The 18,557-nt window shown below is 40.2% G+C and overlaps 1 protein-coding gene across 1 annotated transcript in view; it reads right to left on the bottom strand.

Annotated features, from left to right (window-relative positions):
- Positions 1–15,358: 15,358 nt before the first annotated feature.
- Positions 15,359–18,557, bottom strand: part of POLR2A (RNA polymerase II subunit A) — a 30,561-nt gene continuing 27,362 nt past the window's right edge. Inside the window, 8 exon segments of the mRNA XM_020966503.2 lie at positions 15,359–16,493; positions 16,496–16,660; positions 16,663–16,827; positions 16,830–16,958; positions 17,059–17,208; positions 17,495–17,608; positions 17,737–17,923; positions 18,150–18,353. Coding sequence (XP_020822162.1) covers positions 15,805–16,493; positions 16,496–16,660; positions 16,663–16,827; positions 16,830–16,958; positions 17,059–17,208; positions 17,495–17,608; positions 17,737–17,923; positions 18,150–18,353 — 1,803 coding nt within the window. The 3' untranslated portion in view covers positions 15,359–15,804.

Genomic DNA, 18,557 nt, shown 5'->3' with positions numbered 1-18,557 from the left:
AAAAAAAAAATTAAATGTCTGGAGGAACATTATATTGAACCAATATAATAAAAATGACAATACTTTCTAAATTAACATATTCAGTTCTGCATCAAATTCCTAAGAGAAGACTTTATAGAGCTAGAAAAAAATAATAGCAAAATTCATATGGAAGATAAAAGGTCAAGAATATCAAGGTTAATTATGAAAAAAATAGGAAGTATCAGATCTCAAACTGTACTACAAAGCAGTAATCACTAAAATGATTTGTACTGGTTTAAAAACAGAGAAGTGGATCAGTGGAATAAATTAAGTGTACAATGTATGAAGTAAATCAACACAGTAGCATAGTGTTTGATAAATAGAAAAATCTCAATTACCGACAGAAGAACTAGTTGACAAAAGCTGCTAGGAAAACTGGACTGCAGTCTAGCAGAAATTACATTTAGATTGACAGCTTACACCATACGCTACTTGGTCTATTGTGTATAACAACTCCAAATAGATATATGACCCAGATATAAAATGTCACATCATAAACAAATTAGAGGAACAAGGAAGAAACTACCTTTCTAATCTGTGGATAGGGGAAGAATTCATGATAAACAAGTGATAGAGAAGATAACACAAAGTGAAATGGACAACTTTTATATTTAAAATTTAAAAGTTTTTGCATAAACAAATCAAATGTAATAAAAATTAGAAGGGAAACAAGCAACTAAGAAAAATCTTTGAAACAAGTTTCTCTGATAAAGATTTCATTTCCAAGATATATAAGGAATTGATTCAAATTTTTAAGAATAGGAGCTATTCCTCAGTAGACAAATGGCCAAAAGACATGAACAGGAAATTTTCAAAGGAAGAAATCTAAACTATCAGCAGCATATGAAAAAATGCTCTAAATAACTAATAATTAGAGAAATGCAAATTAAATCAACTTTGAAGTTCCACCTCACAGTTATCAGACTGTCAGAGATGACAAAATAGGACTGTGGCTGTTTGAGTAGAGAGAGGAGATATATACAAGAGAAGTTGTGGTGGCAGCATTAAAAAGATTTGCCAACTGATTGGGTTTGTGGGGTGAGTTAGAAACTGAGAATGAGTTGGGAGAATGGGGGTCATTGACAGAAATTGTGAAGTTTGGAAGAGAAGGTTTTGGGGACAAGATAATGAATTCTCAGTTTAAGGTGCCCAAGAGGGAGTTCATGATGCAGGAATAGTGTTCTTCTGGGAATCATCTGCATAGAAATGATAATTGACCTGATGGGAGGTGATGAGGGAATAGGAGAGAGGTTAAGGCTGGATAAGTAGATCTGAAAATCATCTGCATAGAGTATCCATGGGAGCTGATGAAATAGCTAAGTAAAATAATTTAGAGGGAGAAGAGAATAGGGTTCAGGGACACTCAGTGGGTATGACCTGGATGAAGGTCCAGCAAAGGAGACTGAGAAAGAGAGTGCAGATTGGTAGGAGGAGAATCAGGGGAAAGTGGTGTCCTGAAAACCTAGAGAGAAGAGAATATCAAGGAGAAGAGAGTGATCAACAGTGTCAAAGGCTACAGAGAGGTCAAGAAGAATGAGGAGTGGGAAAAGGCCATTGAATCTGACAATGTAATAATAACTTTAGAGAGAGCAGTTTTGGTTAAATGATGAAGTCAGAAGACACATTGAAGAGAATTAAGAAGAGTGTGAAAGAAGAGCAAGTGAAGTCATAGACTGTAAATAATTCTCTCTAGGAGTTTAACTACAAAAAGGAGGAGAGATATGAGATGATAGCTTATGGGGACTGACAGATGGAGGGAGGGTTTTTTGAGGATGGAGGAGATATGGGAATATTTGTAGGCAGTAGGCAGTAGGCAGTAGCTATGGAGAGCTTGAAGATTAGTGTGAGATTAGGGATGAAAGAGGGGCAAATCTGCTGGAGAAGACATGGTGGAATGAGATCAATTATGCATGAAGAGAGGATTGACTTGGTAAGGAAAAGGGCCACCTCTTTGTGAAAAGCAGGAGTGAAGGAGGAAATAGTGGCAGAAGGCATCTGGGTGATGTAAAATGAGGAGGGAAGGAGAAGACAGAGCTCTTGGCAAATGGCACTAGGAATAAAAATTCAAAGGAAAAGAAAGAGGGTCCCTGCCCTCAAGAGGCTTACATTCTAATAGAGTAAGATGATATATAAAGAATCTAAAAAGGAAAAGTTGCTAAGGGAACATGGTTGAGGAAGCCCTGAATGCAGCCCAGGGATGAATGAGACTTGGTTTGCCATGATATCCACCTTAAATGGAGGTTCTGAGAGGAGGTTCAGAAGGAGGGGCTGCAAGGGCAGAGGGTGGTTCCAATGTGTGAATTCCAGGGTAGAAGTCAGCTTGGATAAGAATAAGGTGTGAAAGTGGTGTGGCCTAACCCAAATGGCAAAAGAGGTCCAAAAAGCCAATGAGGAGAAGAATGTCTTAAAAAGCAAAATTGGCCAAATGGAAAAGGTAGTCCAAAAGCTTACTGAAGAAAATACTTCCTTAAAAATTAGAATAGAGCAATTGGGAACTAGTGACTTTATGAGAAATCAAGACACTGTAAAACAAATCCAAAAGAATGAAAAATTAGAAAACAATGTGAAATATCTCATTGGAAAAACAACTGACCTGGAAAATAGGTCCAGGAGAGATAATTTAAAAATTATTGGGCTATCTGAAAGCCATGATCAAAAAAAGAGTCTAGACATCATCTTTTAAGAAATTATCAAGGAAAACTGCCCTGATATTTTAGAACCAGAGGGCAAAATAGAAATCAAAAGACTCCACTGATCACCTCCTGAAAGAGATCCCCAAAGGAAAACTACTAGGAATATTGTATCCAAATTCCAGAGTTTCCAGGTCAAGGAGAAAATATTGCAAGCAGCTAGAAAGAAACAGTTCAAGTATTGTGGAAACACAATCAGGATAGCACAATATTTAGCAGCTTCTACATTAATGGACTGCAGAGCATGGAATATAATATTCTGGAAGGCAAAGGAAATAGTATTACAACCAAGAATCAGCTATCCAGCAAAACTGAGTATAATCCTTCAGGGGAAAAAATTGTCATTCAGTGAAATAGAGGATTTTCGAGCATTCTTGATGAAAAGACCAGAGCTGAATAGAAAATCTGATTTTCAAATACAAGACTCAGGAGAAACACAAAGAGGTAAACAGGAAAGAGAAATCATAAGAGACTTACTAAGGTTGAACTGTTTACATTCCTGCATGGAAAGATGATATTTGTAACTCAAGAGACCTTTGTCAGTATTAGGGTAATTGGAGGGAAAAATTATATGTATGTAGATAGATAGACAGATAGATAGATAAATAGATAGATAGATGGCTAGATAGAGGGCACAGGGTGAGTTGAAGATGAAGGGGTGATATCTGGAGAATAAAATTAAGGGGTGAGAGAGGATTATATTGGGAGAAGGAGAAAGTGAGAGGTAGAATGGGGTAAATTATCTCATAAAACGGACAAGAAAAGGCTTTTATAGTGGAGGGGAAATGGGGGAAGGTGAGAGGGAATGAGTGAATCTTATTCTCGAAGATTTGGCTTAAGGAGGGAATAACATACACACTCAGTTGGGTATGGAAATCTGTCTTACCCCTACAGGAAAATGTGGGGGAAGGGGACAAGAGAGAAGGGGGATGATAGAGAGGAGGGCAAATTGGGAAAGGGGGCAATCAGAAGCAAACACTTCTGAGGAGGGACAGGGTCAAAAGAGAGAATAGAATAAATGGGGGGCAGGATAGGATTAAGGGAAATATAGTTAGTTTTTCACAACATGACTACTATGGAAGTGTTTTGCATAACTACACTTGTATAACCTGAAAAAAAAAAGTGGTGTATGTAATGTGCATATTTGGTGATTATTCTTGGTGAGGACACAAAGCGCTATAAGAGCAACTGTGTTGGTGGCCCCCAGGCAAAGCAGACTGCTCATGATCAATGGCCCCCTAGTGGCCCATATATTATTAGGTTTCCATTTAGGTCAGTGTCTTTTGCTTGTGTTCACCTATTAATGATTATTTTATTGCATTATGATATGCAAAGGATTAATTTAATATTTCTTCATTTTAATGTTTACTTATAATTTCTTTGTACCTTAGCATATAGTCTCTTTTTGTAAAGGTACCATGTGGTACTAAGAAATATCTATATTCTTTAATGTTCTCATTGAGAAGTCATAGTAGCCTTTTGCCTGCCTTCCTTAAACCCATAGGAAGATAAGATGTCATCACTTCACTATTGATTGTCCACACAGAGAGTGTAAAATTCCCTAATTTATTCTGTATATGTTTTGTAAACAGTATCAGAACCAGGATTTAAACCAAGATCTCTTCCTGACTTTTCCACGTATCCTAAGTCAATAAACCTCTCTGGGCCTTAGTTTTCTCATGGGTGGTATTGCTGGATCAAAGGGTATGCACAATTTGATTGTCCTTTGGGCATAGTTTCAAATTGTTCTCCAAAATGGTTGGATCAGTTCACAACTCCACCAACAATTCATTTGTGTCCCAATTTTCCCACATCTTCTCCAACATTTATCATTTTCCTTTTCTGTCATATTAGCCAATCTGACAGGTGTGAGGTGGTACCTCAGAGTTATTTTATTTTGTATTTCTCTGATCAATAGTCATTTAGAGCATTTTTTCATATGACTATATATAACTTTATTTTCTTCATTGGAAAACTGCCTGTTCATATCCATTTATCAATTGGGGAATAACTTATATTCTCATAAATTTGATTCAGTTCTCTATTCATTTGAGAAATGAGGCTTTTATCAGAGACACTTACTGTAAAAATTGTTTCCCATCTTTCTGCTTTCTTTATAATCTTGGTTATGTTTTGTTCATGCAAACCCTTTTTAACTTAATGTAATCAAAATTATCCATTTTGCATTTCATAGTGTTCTCCATCTCTTTTTTGGTAGATTAATCCCTTCCAATGAAAGTTAGGTGGGATTGCACAGTTACATGGATCTTGAAATTTTGAAATTTCTTTTACTCTTGCATTGAGGTCTGAAAAACACTGCTGGAACTGTAGTTTGCACTCAGAAAATAGAATGTGGCATATTTGTGTGGAAATGGAGTTATATCTTGTCGTCTTAACTATTGACAGCATGTAAAGTATATAAAATAGCCTGACATTACTTGTGACTCAAACAATGTTAGTTGTCATGCTTACTTTACTACAGGTATGATAAGTTTTGCATATAAGCACTGTTTTGCCTTGTTATTTTAGATTGAATTAAGAAACACCATCAAATCTATAGCAAAGGCTAATTTCCAAAGTCAGTTAGTGTTCAATAATAGTGGTCCTCATTTAGAAAAGTCTCAATCTAGTCTCTGAGCTAAAAAATTAATAAATAAAACTTTTTTTCCCTCTTTTTCCCTTGTTTTGACACCATGGGTATGTACTGGTAATAAAAACAATGGCACTTGAAACATTAAGTTATAACTTTGATGACAATTATAATTGTATCACTGCAATTTTTAGCCTGTCAAGCAGTGGTATGAAGCAAGGAAAGAGTCACATACAATCTCTGTCAGGGAAAGCAACCATAGACAATACATAAATGAATAAATATGGCTGTGTTCCAATAAGACTTAATTTATTTATTTACTTATCTATCTATCTATCTATTTATTTATTGATTTGCTTCTTTACTTATTTATTTATTTGCTCACTTGTTCATTTATTTGTTTGTTTTTTCATTCATTCATTCACTCATTTATCTATCTATCTATTTATTTATTCAATTATTTATTTATTCATTCATTCACTCATTTACTTACTCATTTATTCATTCACTCATTTACTTTATTTATTCATTCATTCATTCATTCATTTATTTATTTATAGGCAATTGGGGTTAAGTGACTTGCCCAGGGTCACACAGCTAGTAAGGTCAAGTGTTTGGTCTGAGGCCGGTTTTGAACTCAGGTCCTCCTGATCCGCTGTGCCACCTAGCTGCCCAAGACTTTATTTATGGACGCTGAAATTTGAATTTCATATAATTTCCACGTGTCATGAAATGTTATTCTTCTTTTGATTTTTTTTTACCATGTAAAATGTAAAAACCATTTTTAAACTCGTGGGCTGTGGTGAGCCTGATTTGACTTACAGGCTGCAGTTTGCTAATCCTTGCTCTAACACTATGGCCCCAAAGTCCCATCTGCTATGCTCCCACCAATATAAGTCAATAGTTGACAACAATTGGCTTTGACTAAAGTTTTTTTTAACAGTTTATTATTTTTATTTTTAATAAATGTACATTTTAAAATTAATCTGTCCCTCAACTCCCCCTCCTTCCAGCAAATTAAAAACAACAACAACAAAAATAAAGTCAATAATGCACGTCAGAATGGTCTGGCAAAGCAAATTCCCATACTAACCATGTCTGAAAATGTTTCTTTTTGCATTTTAGGTTTATTACATCACTATCAGAAGGTGAGTGGTGTATTTCATCTTTATTCTTTCAGACTCAAGATTATTTTTTCGTTAATCGGAGTTCTAAAGTCTTTCAAAATAGCTTTTCTTTATAATGTTGCTTACATTGTTCTAGTACTGAAATTTTCTTTGCTAGATATTAGTTTATAGAGGTCTTTCTGGTTTCCTCTGAAACTGCCCATTTTCATCACTTCTTGCAGCACAATTAACATTCCATTATGTTCATATACCACAATTTGTCTATCCATTCTCCAAGAGGACACATCCTGAGTTTCTATTTTTGGCTACCATGGAAAGAGCTGCTATGAATATTTTCATACATATAAATCTTTTTCCTCTTTCTCTGATTTCTTTGGGGGTATAGATCTAGTAGTGGTATAGCTGGGTCAAAAGTTATACATAGTTTGGCATCCTTTTGAGTATAACTCCAAATTATTTTCCAGAATGACTGGACCAATTCACAGCTTCACCAACTGTACATTAAAGTGCTTGTTTCTCCACAGTTCCTCCAACATTAGCTATTTTCTTATTTGTCATCTTTGCCAGTTTGATAGGTGTGATGTGGAACCTCAGTTGTTTTTAATTTGCATTTCTGTATTAGTGATTTATAGTGGTTTTTCTTTTTCATAGGCTTATTGATGCCTTGGATTTTTTTTTTGAAAACTTTTTTTTTAACATCTTTTTATTCTTAATAAATATGAATCAATTGTGTATCATGATAGGACCAGTGTTTTCCTTATGTAACATCCTTTGGTCTTAGCTTCCCCATGGACCCAACTTCCCTTATGCAGCTTCCTGGCCTGAGGGCATAAAAGGGCCCAGTCTGGTGTAGTCAGGGCCTCTCAGAGTTGGTGAGAGCTGAAGACCAGACCAGATGCCATATCCTGACGACCACACCTATTGACCAGATACATTTCCAGATGGAGATGAAGGAAACTGTATACAGAGAAGCTAAATTTTGTTGTTCAGTTGTGTTCGACTCTTTTGGGGTTTTCTTGGCAGAGATATATTGGAGTAGTTTGACATTTCCATTTCCAGCTCATTTTACAGATGAGGAAACTGAGGCAAACAGGGTTAAGTGACTTGCCCAGGGTCACATAGCTAGGAAGTGTCAGAGGCCATATTTGAACTCAGATTTTTCTGACTCCAGGCCCAGCATTTTATTTTCTGCACCACCTAGCTGTTAGAAGCTAAATACTTTTGTGTATTTTAGTTGTATATGTGTTAGGGCTAAGAAATTTGCCTTTATTAAATGTTCAGTGAATTGTGAGTGCCTCATGTTGTCCCAATATTGAACTTGGACTCACACAGGATTGACATTAGGGCCACATCCCCAACGTTTATCTGCTTGGAAAGGAGACTTTTATCAGAGAAAGTTTTTGCAAAGATTTTGCCCCCTCAGTAGGCTGTTTCCCTTCTAATTATTACATAGATTTGTTTTGCAAAACTCTTTAATTTTATGTAATCAAATTTGTCCATTTTGTCCTATGTGATACATAGATCTGAAAGATAACTTCTTTTTTTTTTTCTTGGACCTGCATTTTTCTCATTCAAAAGCTTAAAGGGGAGAGAGAGAGAGAGAGAGAGAGAGAGAGAGAGAGAGAGGATTGTCCACTCAAACCTCTTATAAGTGCACTCAATGCTGGCTGTGCTTCTACTGAGTCACCAATCCTTCTGTCTCCTAAGCCAGTTAGAAAAAGTTTTTTATCATCACACAGTACAGACTGCTCAGTTATTAATGGCCAAAAGTAGGCTCCCCAAAGTTGCACCTGCTGTATTGGAACCAGCCAATGAACATCTGAACATCTCTGTACAACCCATCAGTAAGGGTCAATCGGAGAATGTTCTATAAGAACCAATCAATTAACCCACAAACATTTATTAAATGCCTAATAATTGCTAGATATTATATTAGGTGCCAGGTATACAAAGACAAAAATGAAACAATCCTTGCCCTTAAGAAGTTTATTGTATGGGGAAACAATGTAAGTCATTAAAAGATATGTAAATAAATACAAAGGATGTGTGTGTGTGTGTGTGTGTGTGTGTGTGTGTGTGTGTAAGACTCATCTTCCTGAGTTCGAATCCAGCCTCAGACATTGACTAGCTGTGTGAACATGGGCAACTCACTTAACCCTGTTTGCCTCAGTTCCTCCTCTGCAAAATGAGCTGGAGAAGGAAATGGCAAAGCACTCCAGTGTCTTTGCCAAGAAAATCCCAGATGGGGTCATGAAGAGTTAGATGCTACTGAAACGATTGAACGACAATCTATCTATCTATCTATCTATCTATCTATCTATCTATCTATCTATCTATCTATATCTATGCATATATATGTATATGTGTATAGAGAGGTATATGTGTGTGTATATATACATACACATACATATACATAAGTGTATATGGTAAGCAGAGGGTTTGGGGTGGGGAACAAACAATAGCGTGGGATCAGAAAAGATTACGTGTAGGAAGTATTATTTGAACAGAGCTTTGAAAAAATGAGATGCAGGTGAGGAGGGAATTGCAGGCATGGATGACAGACAACCTGTGCAGAGACAAAGAGACAGGATTGTGTGTGTGTGTGTGTGTGTATGTTTATGTGAGTGGCCAGTTTGGACCCTAGAGTGCATGAAAGGAAAAAAATGTGTAATGAAGTGGGAAAGGTAGGCTGCAGCCAGGTCATGGAGAGAGTTTATATAGGATCATACAGGTAGTAGTGAGTTAGTCCATTAGTGATGAAGTTAATTAATCAAACCTTGAGGAGAAAAGACCATTTACCATTTGTATAGAGACCATATGAGTCAAGCAGTAGCTCAAAAGGTTACTTTTTTTGTATTTTTTTTTAATTTTTAGGCGATTAGGGTTAAGTGACTTGCCCAGGGTCGTACAGCTAGTGTTATGTGTCTGAGGCTGGATTTGAACTCAGATCTTCCCGTATCTAGGGCCAGTGCTCTATCTACTGCACCACCTAACTGCCCCCTCAAAAAGTTAATTTAAGAAGGTGCCTATTAAGAAGGCACCGTGTAAATGAAGAGATATGAGAGGACACCCCAACCTCCCTTTTTTGTGGAAGTAGGAAGTTCACAAATGTTGAACATATTTTCATATTTTTTCTATATATTGATTAGTTGTGCTATTTTTTTCCTTCTTTAAAAAATATTCTGGGGGCAGCTAGGTGGCGCAGTGGATAGAGCACCAGCACTGAATTCGGGAAGACCTGAGTTCAAAACCGGCCTCAGATGTGTAACACTTACTACCCTGGGCAAGTCACTTAACTCCATTGCCTAGCCAAAAATCAACAAGTAAATAAACAAGTAAAAAATTTAAAAAAAAAATTCTGTTATATGGGATGGCTGTCTGGAAGTGGGAGGAGGAGGGAAACTTGAGATAACTATGATGATGTAAGAAACAGAAGATATCAATACTTTTTTTAAGAAAATGATGCGAATTAAAAAAAAAGAAAATGATGTGAAAATGAAAGATGTTAATAAATTTTTTTAAAAAGAAAAAAAATAAAGGAATCGTATACTGTGCCCTACAAACTCTGCCTCAAATTGAAAGTAAACAGTTTATACAGGTAGGAGAGGGTTGACCCCAGAAATGCCTCCTTTTCTGCCTGGTACTTCAGCTGTGAGGGCCTCTAGAGTACAAAGTGCTTTGTGTTTGAGGATGCTAATAGTGGGCCTGAGCCATGTACTAGCTCGGGTTTTATAACACAGGCTTACCTACTCACAGGCCAAATGTAAAGTGGTTCACAGATCTAAATATGCAGTGGGTCACAAAGAGTTGTGCTCTATTGAGCAATTGCTATCAGGCTTCTTTTTAATCTTGAAGTCCTTTGTCCACTCGTCACTTTCTGACTTTGTCCATTTCTCCAAATTGTACCTCTCCTCTTTCTACCAGCAACAGTAGTAGGTAGACTATCAAACACAAAGGTCAGAGGGCCTTTCCACTTTTCGCCAAATGATATCTACTTCGTATATCCCTCGTGCGATATCTGACCTCTGCTGAAATATCTCTTAAGTCTTCACGGGCATTCTCACCACATGATCTCAGAATTGACAATCTTCAAACTTCACTCAGATTTTAAAACTGACTCTTTGATGCTTTCTGGCAGTTATTCATTTTCTGTCTCAGGAGTGGATCAGGGCTATGGTGATTTGGTAGCACAATCTACCCACACTTGAACTGAATCTTCTCTAGTGTCTATGGCTCTTGTGCTGAGAAGATTCCTAACTCTGGTCTATGTGATATCAGCGGAAGATTTAGACTTAGTGGTAACAACGGCTCAAGAATTTCCCCCCAGCTTTGAGGGGAAGGTGGCCTAGCAATTCCAGATCTTAAATTGTATTATAAAGCAGCAATCATCAAAACTGCTTGGTACTGGCTAAGAAATAGGGAGGTGGATCAGAGGAATAGGTTAAATATGCAAGACACAGTAGTCAATGACTATAGTAATCTATTATTTGATAAACCCAAAGACCCCAGCTTCTGAGATAAGAACCCACTCTTTGAAAAAATCTGCTGGGAAAACTGGAAAAGAGTATGGCAGAAACTAAAAATAGACCCAAATCTCACACCATATACCAAAATAGAGTCAAAATGGGTTCATGACTTAGGTATAAAGGCTGATACATAAGTAAACTGGGAGAACAAGGAATAGTTTACCTATCAGATCTATGGAGAACAGAAGAATTCATGACCAAACAGGAGATAGAGAACATTACGAAAAGCAAAATGGATAATTTTGATTACATTAAATTGAAAAGTTTTTGCACAAACAAAGCCAATGCAACTAAGATTAGAAGGAAGGTAGAAAATTGGGAATTTTTACAACCAGTCTCTCTGATAAAGGCCTCATTTCTAAAATATATAGAGAATTAAGATAAATTTATAAGAACACAAGCCATTCCCCAAAGGATATGAACAGACAGTTCTCAGATGAAGAAATTAAAGCCATCTATAGTCATATGAAAAAATGCTCTAAATCACTATTGGTTAGAGAAATGCAAATCAAAACAACTCTGAGGTACCACATCACACCTATCAGATTGGCCAACATGACAAAACCGGAAAATGATAAATGTTGGAGAAGATGTGGGAAAATTGGAACACTAATACATTGTTGGTGGAGTTGTGAAATGATCCAACCATTTTGGAGAACAATCTGGAACTATGCCCACACGGCTACAAAAATGTGCATACCCTTTGATCCAGTAATAGCACTTGTAGGGCTATATCCCAAAGAGATCAAACAAATGGGAAAAGGACCCACATGTACAAAAATATTCATAGCAGCTCTTTTTGTGGTGGCAAAGAATTGGAAATTGAGAGGATGCCCATCAATTGGGGAATGGCTGAGCAAGTTGTGGTATATGAATATATAATGGAATACTATTGTGCCATAAGAAATGATGTACAGGCTGACTTCAGAAAAACCTGGAAAGACCTATATGATCTGATGCTGAGTGAAGTGAGCAGAACCAAGAGGACTTTGTACACAATAACAGCCATGTTATGCAATGACTAACATTGTTAAACTGAACCCTTCTCAGCATTACAAGGATCTAAGACATCTCCAGAGGCCTCGGGATGGAAAATGCTGTCTACATCCAAAGAAAGAACTATGGAAATCGAATCGCTATCACTTATTTTTACCTTCTGTTGAGTTTTGTTTCATCTTTCTGATGGTTCCTCCTATTGGTTTTAATTTTTACTTACAACTTCACTAATGTGAAAATATGTTTAATAGGAATGTAAATGTAAAGCCTATATCAGATTGTGCACCGTCTTGGGGAGGGTATGGGGGAGGAAGGGGGAGAAAAATTTTCAACTCAAAAGCACATGGAAGTGATTGTTGACAAATCAAAATAAATTAATAAAATTTTTTTTAAATTAAAAAAATAAGCTTTGGTATGCTTTTCAATTTTTCCACTGGCAAGCTTTCTCTGCTTGTTTCTATTTTTTAAAAAATAAACTTTTCCTTTTCAGAGTACAGTACACTAATCAGTTTCTAGGTACCATCACCACTATACCAAAGTAACCCAAATGGGGGCAGTTAGGTGGCACAGTGGATAGAGCTCTGGCCTCAGAGTCAGGAGGACCTGAGTTCAAATCTGGTCTCAGACACTTGACACTTACTAGCTGTGTGACCCTGGGCAAGTCACTTAACCCCATTGCCTTACCACAAATAAACAAACAAACAAATAAATAAAATAACCCAAATTCTCCTCTTTAAGTTAGCTTGCTAGGGCAGGGCCTAGAGTCTGCTGAGACTAGAACCAAACCGGGAGAGATGCACAAGTGATCACGTACTAGTGACCGTAAAGACCAGTATCAATTACCCAGGTCACCATTCTCTCACCACTTGTGTCTCACTTAAGCACATACAGGAATAGAGGCTGGGTCTATAATTTCACTGGTATAAGGAACTCCTAAGTGAGGGAATTTCCTTTACCAATGCAGGTTGGTACTGACACCTTAAGAGTCTTAAAGAGTGATCTACAGAACTAAGAAATTAAGTGACATGCCCGGGGTCACAGTGTGAGAAACAGACCTTGAACTCAGGCCTTACTAGCTTTGAGACCAGAGGATAAAAGACAGACACTACACCATGCTGTCACTCATATAAAACAATTTAAAAACTAAAACCTTGCAGATGGTCTTTGAAAAGTCGTTATTCATCTGAATGGTGATGTCAAGTAAACAATCATTTATAAGATGCCCTATTTGTGCTAAGAGCTAGGGAAAGGTAAAAAAAACCCCAGTCTTGCCCTCAAGAAGCTCAGTCTAATGGGGAGGGGGACAACAGGCCAACAAAGAGGTACCAACATTATAAAACATACAGGCCAAGTTGGAGCTAATCTTACAGGGAAGATTAAGGGGGTGTGGGGGAAGAGAGGCTTTTTTGCAAGTGGTGGGACTCTAACAGGAGGCAGAAGTGAGGAGTAGGAGCATTCCAAACACGGGGAACAGACAAGGAAATTGCAGTCGTGTTAAGGAGATAGGTGATATTATGGGTGAGGAACAGCAAGGCCGGCACCACTGGATCGTAGAGTACAGAAGAGTAGAGTTTGGAGGGGACCAGGCCAGCCATCTCTTCATTTCTCAACTGGCAGCACTCTTCTGCATTTCTCCTTCATTGCCAGTGGACTTCTTCACCCTGCAAGATCACTTTAGCCCTGGAACCCACACCTCAAAAGGACCCTCTGTGCTATCGAGTACTCCCCCTACCTCGGCCCCACCCCCCTTCCCGTTCGACTTTCTTTCGTGTGTTGTCTTCTACTAGAATGTAAGCTTCCTCAGGGCAGGGACCATTTCTTTTTCATATCTGTATTCTCAGCACTTAGCACAGTACCTGGCTTAATGTTTATTGACTGACTGATGTGGGAGTAAAACGTAAGATGACTTACAAGGTAGGAGTCAGGTTAGGAAGGCTTTAAAAGCCAAACAAAGGATTTTATATTTAATCCTGGTTGTTAACAGAGAGCCACTGGAATTTACTAAATGGGGTGACCTAGTCACATTTATGCTTTAGGAAGATCAATTTGAGTGGAAGATGGATTGGAGTGGGGAGAGACAGCATACTGAGTTTATTATTCTTGCCAATGGAGAAGACCTAGAATCATTCTAGACACCAGTTTCCACATCCTTTAAATCTTACTTTCAAATGCATTATTTAACCTGAGCACCAATTTTGGCTTCTCAGTGTTAGGTTAATATTAAACATCAGTTTGCATTCCTGAGATGTTGGCAAATGAAGCTTTGGGAAATGTGATAGGCAAGACAAACTAGCCTAAGACTAATAGATACAGATGGTGCCCGTGGAAGAGCAACAGCTGACCAAGCACTCCCATTAATCCAGAACCTACAACCACGATAATCAAATAAGAAAATCATGAAAATATATATACGCTCTTGTTGTTCAGTCAGTCGTGTCTCTTTGCGACCCCATCTGGAATTTTCTTGGTAAAGATACTAAAAGCGGTTTCTCCAGCTCATTTTACAGATGAGGAAACGGAGGCAAAAAGGATGAAGTGACTTGCCCAAGGTCATACAACTAGTAAGCGTCCGAGACCAAATTTGAAGTTTTCCTGACTCCAGGCCTGGCATTCTATCTACTGTCACCTAGCTGCCCCCTATATCATTGTCATTTATACTTGTCATCTTTTAAAGTATAACAGGTATTTTGTTTTGTCTATAGTGTTTCGTGTTCATAATGACTACCCTGGGTACAGGTTTAGGGGACTTGCAGCAGACTTCAGTGGCTTTCTATCAAAAATACTGGGATACTAAAATTTGAGAAACTTAGTCGAAAGTCCCAGTTCTGGGAAAGCAGGTGGTGCAAGTGGACAGACAGACTCAGAGTTAGGAAGATACGAGTTCAAATCTAGCCTCAGGCATATACTATTTGTGTGTGACTCTGGGCAAATTACCCTATTTGCTTGTTTCCTCATCTATAAAACAAACGAGAGAAGGCCCCAAATGGGGCCACAAAGAGTCAGACACAACTGAACAACACTAACAAATTCCAGTTCTACCACTAATTCACTGCGTGGCCTTGAAAAACTCATTAGTCTTCTCTGGGTCTGTTTATCTGTAAAATGAGAGATTTGGATGAGATGAATTCTAAGGTCTGTTATAGTTCATAAAAAAAAAATTATTCAACGTCCAGTGAAATTTCAATGTTAATTTTTATATTTTTCTAGTCCAAATTCTTCCCACCCCTTCCAGAAATTTACTACCTAGCCACTAGATGTCAGTACAAGCCCAGGGAGGAAGGTGAGTACAATTCATTTTTGGGCAGTGAAGACGCTATCTTCATTTTTTAAAATTCCCATTATATCCCTAGTCTCACTCTCTTCTTCCCTGTCATCGATGAAGAAAAAGCACCAAAGGCTTCTGCACACTTTTGGTCAAAACTAGTAAAACTTTATTTAAACTTCAATAAAATAAAACAGACAAGAGGCAGCTTCATGCTGCCTAAGAACATATGATCCCATGGACAAGTATTACCCCTCCTCTTCAGGCTTAAAAACCTCTCTCTCCTTTCCCCGATTCAATCAAACTGATTAAGTTAGGACCCTATCGGGGATACGCCTGGGGTATGTCCTTGGTCACTCTTCCCACCCTCAGCCTCTAGGGAACTGGGGGTGGGGAAGGAACAAATAGATGATATCAAGAAAGCACAATCGAAAAAAAACAAATGAAAAAATACCCATCTAGAATGAGATTAAAAATCAGGGTAGGAACTGGGAGGTCATTGGGGATCATCTTGGAAGTAGCAGGGAGAGAACAGAGATAACCTGGCCTTGAACTCTCCCTCTCTCCAGCTTCCAATATCTCTAGCACCCCCTCAGTTTTCCTCATCACTGTCATCTGGGCTGATGGCTGGGCTGGTGAGGCTGTAGGTGGGACTGGTTGGGGAGTAGCCAGGTGATGTGGGAGAGTAGGTAGAACCCTTAGGAGAGGTGGGTGAGTAAGTTGGGCTGGTTGGTGAATACTTGGGAGAGGTAGGTGAATAGGTGGGGGAGGTAGGGGAGTACTTGGGGGAGGTTGGAGTATAGACTGGTGAGGTTGGCGAGTAGGTAGGAGATGTAGGTGAGTATTTTGGGGTGGTAGGTGAGTAAGTAGGGCTGGTGGGCGAGTACTTGGGGCTAGTGGGCGAATACTTGGGGCTGGTAGGCGAGTACTTGGGGGAAGTTGGTGTATACTCTGGTGAGCTAGGGCTATAGGAAGGACTGGTTGGGGTATATTTAGGTGAAGTGGGGCTATAGCTGGGGGAGCTCGGGCTGTAACTAGGGGAGCTTGGAGTATAGGTTGGGGACTGTGGTGTATAACGTGGGCTCGAGGGAGAATAGCTAGGGGAGGTTGGGGAGTAGCTGGGAGAGGTTGGAGAGTAGCTGGGGGAGGTAGGACTGTAGTTGGGGCTTGTAGGGGTATAGTTGGGGCTGGTGGGTGAGTAGCTAGGGGAAGTTGGACTATAGCTGGGTGATGTTGGGGTATAGTTGGGGCTGGTAGGTGAGTAGTTAGGGGAGGTAGGGAATAGCTGGGAGAGGTAGGGGAATAGCTGGGAGAGGTGGGGGAATAGCTGGGAGAGGTGGGGGAATAGCTGGGAGAGGTGGGCGAATAGCTGGGTGATGTGGGGGAGTAGCTGGGAGAGGTGGGGGAGTAGCTGGGAGATGTAGGGGAGTAGCTGGGAGAGGTGGGGAGTAGCTGGGAGATGTGGGAGAGTAGCTGGGAGAGGTGGGGGAGTAGCTGGGAGAGGTGGGGGAGTAGCTGGGAGAGGTGGGGGAGTAGCTGGGAGAGGTGGGAGAATAGCTGGGAGATGTGGGGGAGTAGCTGGGAGAGGTGGGGCTATAGTTGGGGCTGGTTGGGAGTAGCTGGGAGATGTGGGTGAGTAGGAGGGAGAGGTGGGAGAGTACGAAGGACTCTGAGGGGTATAACCCCCTGGGGACCGGGGCTCATAGGCTGGAGATGTTGGTGAATAGCTGGGAGACATGGCTCCACCTGTGAGAAAGGAGACAAGACAGATGATGAATATAAACAAGACGCTGACTCAGAATTGGCATGTAAAGATATAAACTGAGATTCTGATGTGCACACTCACCTGGTGAAGGGATATAAGGGCTTGAAGGGCCTGGAGATCCTGGGGAGCCAGGTGTAGGGGACCAGGCTGGTGAATAGCCAGGGCTAAAGCCACTAGCATCTGATGCAGCACTAGGGGAGAAGCCAGCAGCTCCAGGAGTCATCCCACTCCCTGCATTCCGAAGGGAAGACGCCCACCCCAAACAAAACTGAGGTTAGGGACAAACAGAAAGTAAATTCCACACATTCATCATCCATCAACCACTGCTTCTAGGCCTCTTTCCTCTCACAATTACTGCTCCTCAGCCCTTCCCCACTATCATCACTCTCCCTAATCCATTCAAAATCGGTTCCTGGGAAACAACACAGATGACATTTTATTTGGAGGTCTGTCCCACTGGGATGTGCACAGCCTAGAGAGGTTAATTCAATTCTTTCCCTGGGCAGGGGTTACTCACCAACACTAGGGGACCAGGCTCCATAAGCAGGGGTGGCCCCCTGGTTCCAGGGAGTCATTGCAGGAGACATGCCCCCCATGGGGCTGGGGGCTGAGCCAAAGAACATGCCAGTAGCTGTCAAGAAACAGAATAATGTCAGGCTCTGAGGTCCTCCTCTGGGATTTGGGTCAGAAGACCCAAATCCAAATCTCCCAAATACAAGTGTCTTAGGACACCCTCCAATGGGGTGCCCCAATACTCACGTCCAGCTGCTCCCAGACCAGGAATGTTAGTGGGGATCTCCATGCCATACTTGCATTTCTCAGCATCCAGTAAGAGGTCAAAGCAGCCCGTGCCAGCAGGGGCCAGCTGGCCAAGCATGATGTTCTCAGACACACCTTTCATGGGGTCACTCTCTCCATGGGCTGCAGCCTCCATCAGCACATCCACCTGATGGAGGGGCAAAGAGAAGGTTCAGAGCACAAGACTGACAGCACTGTCACAAAGCAGCTTAATAGCCCCCAAGTCCAATCATCTATCGCTAGACATGAAGAGACTGCAAAATTTATTTCTGCCTCTCCTAGGCTCTCCCTCCTTACTTCATCGTGGTGCCCACTGCCAGCAAGGCTCCCTGCCTACCCGTTCCGCCACCTTTCCCCAGCAGTATGGCCATTACCGTCTCTTCAAAAGAACACTTCATGAGGGGTCCTGTGTCTTGTCGGTTGACGCCGTGCCTGGTGATGGCCATCAAGTGCCCCCGGCAGGTCATGGTGTCACAAAGTAGGGCCAGGTGGCGGTAGTTTACATAGGAGCCATCGAAGGAGATCACATGATACAGTTCTCGCTCTAATGCCTTCCTCACAGCCTCAATGCCCAGCACCTGTTGGGAGACAGATGGACAGTTAAGATTAAGAATTCTACACCCCCATCATCTAGCATGTCACTTGTGTCTTTACGCCCCCATTATCTAGTAGAGTGTCTGGCATATAGTAGGCCATTTAATGAATGCTTGTTGACCGCTCAATTGTCTGGCTCTGCCGTGCACTCCTCCCAGACCACATGAGGACAGCCCAAGTGATAACAG

This window comes from Phascolarctos cinereus, unplaced genomic scaffold, assembly GCF_003287225.1.
Source record: "Phascolarctos cinereus isolate Bilbo 61053 unplaced genomic scaffold, phaCin_HiC Scaffold_5;HRSCAF=322, whole genome shotgun sequence".
In the NCBI taxonomy this organism is placed as follows: Eukaryota; Metazoa; Chordata; class Mammalia; order Diprotodontia; family Phascolarctidae; genus Phascolarctos; species Phascolarctos cinereus.
This window is presented reverse-complemented; position numbering and strand designations above follow the sequence as displayed.